At 36.8% G+C, this 10,122-nt stretch overlaps 1 protein-coding gene across 1 annotated transcript; it reads right to left on the reverse strand.

The window, feature by feature from the left end:
• Positions 1 to 366: 366 nt before the first annotated feature.
• On the reverse strand, positions 367 to 9,160 carry LOC147408812 (filament-like plant protein 4). Its single transcript, XM_086422074.1, has 6 exons — positions 8,931 to 9,160; positions 6,328 to 6,462; positions 4,843 to 5,062; positions 2,322 to 4,716; positions 1,808 to 1,871; positions 367 to 1,016 (listed from the first exon to the last, which is right to left on the reverse strand). The coding sequence occupies exons 2-6, from the start codon at positions 6,445 to 6,447 to the stop codon at positions 549 to 551; spliced, it is 3,267 nt and encodes a 1,088-aa protein (XP_086278200.1). The 5' UTR covers positions 6,448 to 6,462; positions 8,931 to 9,160; the 3' UTR covers positions 367 to 548.
• Between the last annotated feature and the right edge of the window lie 962 nt (positions 9,161 to 10,122).

The raw sequence follows: 10,122 nt of genomic DNA on the forward strand, positions 1-10,122 counted from the left end.
ATGTGTAAGTGATGGGGGGAATAGGTTGCTAGGAAATTGCACAATACCAATTCTACAAAATACCATTTTTGATGATGCTGGCATTTGACCATGTTAACTGGCCAAAGTGCCCTCTTCAGTCACAGAAGCTCAATTCCATGGTCTGAGAAATGATACTTCACCAAATATCATCCCTAAAATGTTGACTCCACTCCCAAAATGAAAGGCCTATTTTAATTGTGTTAAGAGAAGAATTTTGGTAACAAAATAGGTTCATAAAATGATTGTCTTTTTCGAGTCACGAACGAAATCAGTTTGCATGGTGTCACCACTTCTTAGTTGTTTTAGTGTAAAGTAGGCGTGACAGAACATGCATAGGCAACCAACTGACAGCCAAAACAAATGCTTGAATTGGATCATAGAGCTTATGGAAAAGGGATGTAATATAGGATATTGAGTCCAAGTATATATAACATATTTCACGATGGAAGCATTCCGACACAGCATAATTTCGAACTTGGCAATCCCATTCTCGTACATGCCCTCCTGGTAACTTAGGGCTGAGAACCCTAATGTCCGCCCTTTGATTTTGAAGAAAAGAATCTGCTAAAACCATGTGAATGTTTCTCTGGTGTTGGGGTGGAAGATGAGGAAGAGGATGACTTGGAAGGCTTATGTCTCGGGCGCTTTGAGCTAACTGGTGATGTTAAGATCAAGTTCACTTCTGTGTCAGACGCACTCAAGGGTGAGGAATTTAAAACATCTGAAGGGGACTCACTACCCATTCTGACCACATTAGAAGATGCAACAGTCGCCGTCTCAGCATGATCAAAATCTTGTGAACCACACATGTTGTGTGGGTTCAAGCTGCTGCTAGCATTCTGTTCATCTTCAGTGAAAGTCATTTGATGCCTCTCGTTGTACAGAGGCCCTGTGTGCTCTGATGGAGGACGCAAAGATTTCAACTGCCTACCAAGAATAAATATAGTCTCCTGACACTCTGCTAACTTCTCCGCCGCAGCTGCTATTTCTCTCTCCTGAAATTGCAAAGAAAAAAAAAAAAAAGCGAACTTTAAAGATAAAGGGGAGTTTTGATCATAATAAACATGAAAAAAGAGGAAATAAATAAATTTTCTTGTAATAGAGCAGTTTAATTCAATCCTTGCCCCCTTTTTTATAGATAATTGATAATACAATCCTGGCCTTAAACCACAAAATATCATCCCTCAATAAAAACAAGTATAGGACAAAATAGACCATGCTATCAACTTTCCTACAGCCTCTTTTATTGCAATTTATCAAAATATATAAAAGTAAAATACACTTCAGATGAACAAGTCCTACTTTTCATGCTTATGAAGTGAAATCCTATGAGCCCATGCCACATTCCCACACTCTTAACGTCTAACCAACTAACAAAACTCAGAGACCCGTGCACATACATGTTATATTCTTACCGATAAAAAATATATATATACATGTTACATTCTTCAGGGATAAGATGATCCTACACACATGTTACTGCCTTGCAGAGAAAGGTAGAACCAAGAAAATGCCTCTGACAAGGCTACATAAACATATCAAACTTCAAAAAATGTGAAGGTATTTTCTTAAGCAAGAAAAAAATAGTCTGAGACCAGTTTTAGGTAAATATGAAAACAACCATACATATAAACATAATTGCAGACTAAGCATTAGACATGTAGTGCAATCTTCGCCTCTAATTCTTACTTTAATCTGTGAATGATGCATTCAGTGAAATGGAAAGTGAAAGCATGTGTAAGCTAATTCTGATTTTCGCATAGATATGATTGAGTGTAGGGCATACCTGTTTGGACTTGATGTCACCTTCAGCAGCTGAAGACAATGAACACATCGAGCAGCCCTCATTCCTTTACAAAAATGAAACGTGCACAAAAAAGTCAGACAAAACCTAACTCAACTGAATGAAACACCAGCACATGCCAAGTCCAAACAGAGAGATTGCCACTCTAATACTATTGTAAACTGAGCTCCTAACTAATGCTTAATGATTGAAACAAAGTTTACTTGTCCACGAAACTAAATTCCAATAATCAGGGTTTAAAAATTTTAATTTAGGAATGTAGCAATATCAGCAAAGTGTCTTGGTTGAAATCTTCAAATCAGTCTGACTCAAGTGCAATGTCAGCCATGATGAAGCAAGTATCCGTTGGAAAACAGTGCAAACTGTTAAAATCCAATCATGTTAAAATCAGTGCCAAATGAAAGCGACTCACCATGGTCAAGAGTGAACTTTGTGAAGGTATATTTACCTGGTTTAGAGACTAAATATTATTCACAGTAGACAGTATATCACTAACCTTTGTATATGTTCTTCAAGATCCTTGCATTTGGTCAAAGCGTCCTGATGATTCTTCCTTTCCTCTTGAAGCTCATGATCTAAAGTCTCCGCTTTTGCATGCAAAAGGCACAGTTCAGATTCTAACTCCTCTGCACGTGTTTCAAGAGACTTGTAAGATTCTGCCATACATTTCAACTGCGTCTCCGCCAAGCTGTTTGATTTTTGAGAAGATGCTAGTTGTGATTGAAGTTCTGTAAGAAGCCGTTCTGTTTCCTGTAACTGAAACTTGGTGTGTTCTAGATTTTCATTACATCTAGCAAGTTCCCTTGCCATGTCATCTTTTTCTGACCTTAACAATACTAAGTCCTCCAATGAGCACGTGCACGACGCAACCTTCAAATCAAAGCCTGGACTTGAGCTTCCTTCTTGAAGAACTTCAGGATCAGATTTAGATGAAGAGATGTGAGTATGACCATTAGGGAATCTCTCTCTCAATGAGTCATCTTGAACAACCTTCTTTTCTAGTAATGTCACCTTGTCTATGCAGTCAGAACTGCTGGTTTCTCCTTCATTGCCCTTATAACCCAGCAAACTAATGTTTAGTTCACTGACAGTGGTCAAAACATGAGAAAGGTCAAAAACAAAGTTGCTCAAACTCATTTTGCTGCATAATACTTGATTGACAGAATCAGAGAACTCCTCAACTTTTTTATTTAGCCGATGTCCGTCAGGGGACATGTCCTGGATTGACATAGCTTCTTTGCCAAGTGATACAATAAAATCATGAATCTGAGAAAGGGCAATGACCAAATCTTGGTCTATGATATGCTCAGAATGGATTCCTGGTTTAATATCTTGTGCCAAAGAAATCCTCTTCTCTGTCATTTCCACAATATCTTGAGGACAAACGTCTGGAGAATGCTGAGGCAGAGCATTTTGTAAAACATGTTTGATATCCTCCAGAATCTTCCCCATATCAGCATCCTTAGCTTCAGACTCAAGTATCATGGAAATTCTTGATCGAAGCTTTGAAAATTGTACTTCACTCATATCAGATTCTTGCTTCACCGCTGAGAATTCCTCATTGGAAGAGACCAGATCTGATGGATCCAAGTCTGACTGTTGTTCTGATGGGAGATCCCTACCCTTTGCAACATCAGTCAAGGTAGGATGGTCCTCATTTTCAGTTTCCTTGTTTGTTAAACTGCCTGAAATGTACATAGGCCCATTGGATTTAGTTGATAAACATGCGAATCTCTCCATTTCCAGAAAGTCATCCATAAGTTCCAAGTGATTTGCATTACTGGCCTTATTAGCTTTGTCCATGTTCCTTTCTTTCTTGAAATGAGAGAGCTCAGAGATCAATGTCGAAGCAAAAGACTCCGCACAGCTTCCTTCCTCATCAATTCCATCTTCAGACATGGAGGTCAAGCTTGGTGGATTGCTTGCATTTTGACTTAAGGAACCTTCACCAGGTATCTCAACATTTGGTCTAGGGGAACTTCTCTGCTGACTCAGTACCTGAATATGTGCTTCTGAGCTTCGAAGCTTGCTTGTTGTTTTAGCACACATGTTTCTCGAAGCCTGCAGTTCACTGTTACGCTTTGCCAAGGCTTCTTTCAGCATCTTTGTTTCTTCCTCCATCGCCAACAAACGTGCTGTGAGAAACTCTCTCTCTTTCTGGAATTGCTGAGCATTATCAAGGGAAATCTCAGGTGGGGGAGCCAGATGAGGACTAGGACTCTGACCAGGAGACCTCCGCAGTCGTGTTTCTCCATAATCTCGGCCTAAATTCTCAACTTCTAGCTTCATTTGGGCCAATGCAGCAGGCCCAGGCAACTTCTTCCGAACAAGACCACGCAATCTTTGGCACTCTGCTTCCAGCTTGGCTATTTTCTTGACACCCTCTAAATGCTGCTTGTTGACAACTTCTGCCGACCTCATACTCATGTTTTTTTCTTCATTTCGGATATCAAGCTCCTTGGAAACTATATGGAGTTCATATTTAAGTGAACTTATTTCTCTTTCACATGATTGAATATTGGTTTTTAAAAGTTCAATCTCAGCCTCTGCTTGGGATCTTTCCTCGCTGATCTTCATAAGCATGTTAGAACGCTCTTGCAATGATCTTGATAGTGCGGCATTTTCAGCAGAGGATTTAAGGAGTTCCTTATCTAAGTCAGCTATCTTTGCTTCAAACTCAAGCTTGATCTTGTCACATTGTTTAGATTTGGTAAGAATAATTTCATGTATTTTCTTTTCATGCTCTTCCTTCAGATTGCGTATCTGCCTCATGCACTCTTTGAGAGCACCATCGAGATGTGAGGCTCGATCTTCAGCAGTGAGCTTCAAGAGTGTAACAGATTCAAGTTGATGTTTCAGTGCCAAAGCTTCTGCTTCAGCTTTTTCCCATCCTGCAAAAAGAGGGACTCAGGTCTGAGAAGAGTTATCATAGGTCAAATAAAGAATCCTTAGCTGAGTCAGAAGGAAGAATTATATGAATGAACACCCCACAAAATTAACTTACAAAAGAATTATACCTGAGACCGCGTCTTCAGCAACTTTTGCATGCTGTTTTACAAGATTGTCCTTAGTAGACATTTCTGATTGAGCTGAAGACAGCTTTTCATTCAAGATATTAACTTCATCATTCAATGCCTTGACTTGATCATTCAGTGTCTTAACTTCATCCTCCATTTCAAGCAGATGTGCATGTGACTCCACAGAAATTTGAACATAATTGACTTTCTTTGAATTATCCTGCCCACAGAAATGAAGCAGATACAGAGAGGAACCAATTCCAATTATATCTTCAAAACGCCGAATAAAATTCAAGATAACCAGCTAAGGTAGATGGAGAAAAAAGGCAGTTATGAATAATAGAATCACTCAATGGTGTGCAATATCATAAAAAAATATATATGTAACAAGCATCTCTCAAACTTAATCAATAATGGCATGAGATGTTTAAAGCATCATATATAAATATGGTAAATGATAAAATATGATGAATAGCTCCACCCCAACCCCCCCCCCCAAAAAAAAAAAAAAAAAAAAACTCCAGTATGATATGTAATGCCAGAAAAGGGTACCCTAATCATTCAAAAGGGGGAAAAAGACAACTTTAACTAAGTATAGGATATCCAATTTGAAGTCTCATGCATGACTACTGGAGACGACAAGAGAATCTTCAGTTTAGAAACAGAACAGAATTACAGAATGCACTCATTTGAGCTTGAGAATAAGAGCCAAACTCTTCACAAATAGAAATATTGTTGCTGGGAATACATCAAGCTTTTTGAGATTCTGGTACAAAACCATCTCTATAGAATTACAGAATGCACTTCAAAATAAATTTTGATTTGTTTAATTTGACCAGTGATATGTTTTAACTTGTGCATTATAAAAAATGTCATATCGGGTTGAAATATTTTGACCAACAAAAATATTACGACTTCTGAGCTTATTATTCAAATTACATATTTTGATAAATAAATAAATAAAATCGAACTCTTCTAATTATTATAAATAAGGAGAAAGAAAAAAATAAATAAACATGGAAGTTCAATAGGCAATGACTCCAGGATGCTAGAATAGGGAAGTGATTTTCTTCGCAATAGGGTGTACTACAAGACAGTTCAACAACTCCGGGGTAATAAACATGGTCAAATTCAAAGAGAAATTTAATTCCTCTTAGCGACAAGTTTGCTGGGAGACGCAGAGTTAGGAAAAATGCTTTAGTGGTCATGTGATAAGAGTTTTAGTTGGGAGCTTGTTTCAGCTATTGGAGATAAATAACTTACGACATGGCTAAAAATATTTATTAATTCGCTTATGCATTTTTGGCTCGTAGATGTGATGCATAATTTTTCTCTTTTAGAGGTGTTTTAAACTTCATGAGAGAGAGAGAGAGAGTAGTGCCTTCATATTCCATAGATCATTGAAAGAAAAATTAGAGTCTAACATATGTAAATATAAGAAATAACTGATTTGATAGATAAATTTCATAAATTCAATGAACAGACCTGATCCCCTAGAGATCCAGCTGAAGCCAAAGATGCACCAGCAGAATCTGGAGCTGACACCGTTTTCTCAGCCGTTTTGTCAGATGATTTCTTCTTCCAAGGCCAACCACGGCGATCCATCTCAAACTATATAGCCTGAAGATATGAATTAAGTAATAATATTTAAAACTTGCTTAAGAATTATCAAGGAGATAGGAAATGAGAATAACAAAGCTAAGAATTAAAAAAAAAAAAAAAATCAGTAATAATGAAACAAGAGATATAACAAGGGAAATTTAGCTTAATCCTGTGCAAGCCCTTCATTGTACAATGTGCAACTAAAGTACAGAGGAGCATGATCCAACTGTTCTGCAATATAATTTATAAGTTAGTGCTAATGCGATGAGTTCTCAATTTTAGTAGTCCAAGAGTTTCAATGCCAACAATCCATTTATAGGTTCGATCTTTGATACTTTCATATTTCAAAATGTAATAAGTCCCAACTGAACTGAAGACAGGAAACAGAACATTTAAAGAACAACAGCGACAAGACTACTGCATGAAAATAGGTGGCTCTGCCAAAATAGCAAGCCTTTAAAAATACTGGAAACGGGATAGAAAGTAAAATTCTATCTATCTAAGATGTGTTATGTGTGTATGAGTGTGGTTGTGTTTTGATACCTTAACAACTAATTATTAGACAAAAAAAAACATCTAATATCAATAATTCATCCACGGATCAGTAAGAAAATGTTGTACAACAAGATCCTATAAGGTGTGAATCATAAAACATGATTCTCATGTAAAACACATATATGACAGAGAATAATAATATCATTATATAAGACGACATCCATCATTAAAATTCATTTTTATCGTAATGTAACAAAGACATAGGCAGGTATGTCAGTGTCTAACAAGAATACAAACACCTGACCCCCCACAAATTTGATGCACCAACACATTCATACAGTCTATTTCTTATGTGAGACATTCTTTTAAAATAATTTAGTTAATGTTAAGAGTACAATACAGATTGAATGTATTTAGATTAGGAAATATACGTCAAAAATACATATAAATAGTAGTTAGAAATGAAGTCTTGGTAATTTGATATTTGTTTGAAAGGGTGACGTATGTGTCTGAAATGCAAGTACAGCATGATATCCAACATGGCAAATTCTTAGAATGGCGTGTATTCGCTACATAATATTTACCCAATGAAAAATGGAGCTCATTGTTTGATTTTTAGTCTAAATTTAAGCTATCAGTTCTCCTATCCTTTTACCTTGGTTGGTAATATCAATTAGAACCAAGGACCGCCTGATTGCTAAACAGGGCACCATCGAATTGAGCCACAGATACAAACCTGACATCAGACATTAACTGTTTCAAGCCTAAAATGCCTAACCCAAACCACAAACTGAGGTCCTCAATGGTAGAACATTTAGAAAGCTGTTACTAAGGATAAACCCAGGAAGCCAATGAACCCTATCATTTATCGTCAAAATAAGTCCCACTTGTCTAGACTTCGAGTAGTTATGCCACCAATCAAAAGTTGGACACTGAATAACAGTAGCCAATAGTCCAAGAGAAGAAATTGCTAGATGATTAGTAAATCATCTGAACCAATATTTATTCTTCCACTCAGTAGCACTAATCAGTATAGAAACTTGATACCTCAACAGACTGATAAAAGGAATACCAACGCAACAAATTAAAGCTGGAAATGCAACTATCATCTGATGGAAAGCGAAATATATATATATATAAGATCAAGAAAGCCACTCTTTGTGATAAAAGGAGATAAATGACCATAGATCCACAAGAAATCAACCTCCAAATCTGTTTTGGCACCAATGTAACATCAAGCTGAGTATTGTTCCCTGGTTGACAGATCACTGCCCCTTTTACTTGAATTACATCAATCTGATGTACATGCATGCTAATGGGGTGCAAAAGTCCCTCCAAATTCAAATCCAGAGATCGATTCACAGAAAGCATAATCATAGAAGATCTCATTATCTATCCATAATCCGCGAACAAAACATACAATCTTCCAAGTGAAAATACGGTTCACAGTTAAGATCAACATCATCATCCATTGAAAGTATTGAAGAAATGGGAAAATTTTGTTCTTTTATCTGAAATCTCACAACATTGGTTTCTCTTAAATGCAATCTCTAATAAAATCCCAAAATGAGAGAAAGAGACATTGTAAGCAAACAGTGAGTCGGTGACATAGTGAGAGCAGTAGAAAAGATACAATCTTCTACTTAACACAAAATCTAAAGCTAGACTTCAAAATCAAAAATACAACAGAGACAGTAAGAAAAGAAAAACAAAAAAGCTCCATTTTTTCTGCTTCATCCACTATATCGAACTAGGAAAGAAAAAAAAGAAACAGGAATAAAGCCAAAACGAAATTAATCAAACATACGGATAGAAAAATCCAATCAACAAGAACAACAACACAAACAGAAATTCAAAGAAAGACGCTTACATTTCCATTTGGCAGAAAATCGAAGAAAGAGAGACCGCAAAAGATATAAAGAGGGGAAAAAAAAGTTTGAAACAGTGATGAATGCATGAGAAGACGATGTAAAATGGAGAATCGACCATACCTGGAAAAAAAATGCAGCTTAAGAGATTGAAGGATTCAGAGTAGATCCAAGAGAAGAATTTCAGAGTTGTAAAGACGAAGGTGTTCGGGATTCAAAAATGGCGATCTTGAAGTTCAATGTGTTGGAAAAGTTAGGGTTTCTTGTTCTTCTTTTCTTCTTCAGTTGCAGAGAGAGAGAGAGAGAGAGAGAGATGGTGGTGGTGGAGTTGGGTGAGTTAAAATATTCGCGTTAGGTGTCACTTAAAAGCAAGACGTTGGAAAAGCTCTAAACACCGCTCTCCGATATTTGGTTTTTTCGTCTTAATTAAAAATACACTTAAAATTGAAATCCACTTAAAAAATAAATAAATAACTATCTGAAACTGATTAATCAACCTCCAAAACCTCTCAATGACCAAATTACCCTTTAAATTCAAAGAATGTACGAAGTACTCCGTCTTGTCAGCCAGCTGGTATGACCCGCTAGTTGTATATTTTTCTATTTGGTGTTTTCTGTTTGATTATTTATCTTGGACCACATCCTTGCTTAGTGCGCATTTTCTTCCATTGGCATTACTTAGGTCGAAGATCATGACCGTCCATAGATGGACCACGTAAACTGATTCTGGAGATGGCGATGTTGGATTTGTTGTTTTTTTATGCGATCGGGTCCATTTGTTGATTGTACTGATCTGGTTATTTAATTCATTTGTTTGTTACCAGTTGTTATTTATTTTCCAATTTAATGTAGAAGGTTAGGGGTTTTTATGTTTAATAGTTTATTCTTGTATGGATAGTATCATTACCATATATGATTTGAATGGAAATACATATAGAAAATATCAAAATATGATGTTACTTCCCAATAAGAAGTAGTCCTGGACTACATGTTGGGCCCACCTGATCGATCAACCAACCTTTGATTGGTGATTTGTGTTGGCATCAACCCGTATCATAGTTCATGTTTAATTGTCAAGTGAGTAGATACCATATTTCTAAGTATACAAAGTGTACATGTTTCCAAACACGTGTCTTTTTAACTCTGATTTTTTTCTTTTTGATAATTGAGTATCCCTAGAGACAACGGATTGAGCCATATCTAGGCTATGCCCAGTCCATAGACCATGATTTTGTCCAAAGACTAGTACCATGACATGTACAATACCTGCACATCACACGCACCAAGTAAGTGAGAGTGCACCCTCGCAGGTGGC

The sequence above is a fragment of the Akebia trifoliata genome, chromosome 2 (genome assembly GCF_017979445.1).
Source record: "Akebia trifoliata isolate Shusen 1 chromosome 2, ASM1797944v1, whole genome shotgun sequence".
Taxonomy (NCBI): domain Eukaryota; kingdom Viridiplantae; phylum Streptophyta; class Magnoliopsida; order Ranunculales; family Lardizabalaceae; genus Akebia; species Akebia trifoliata.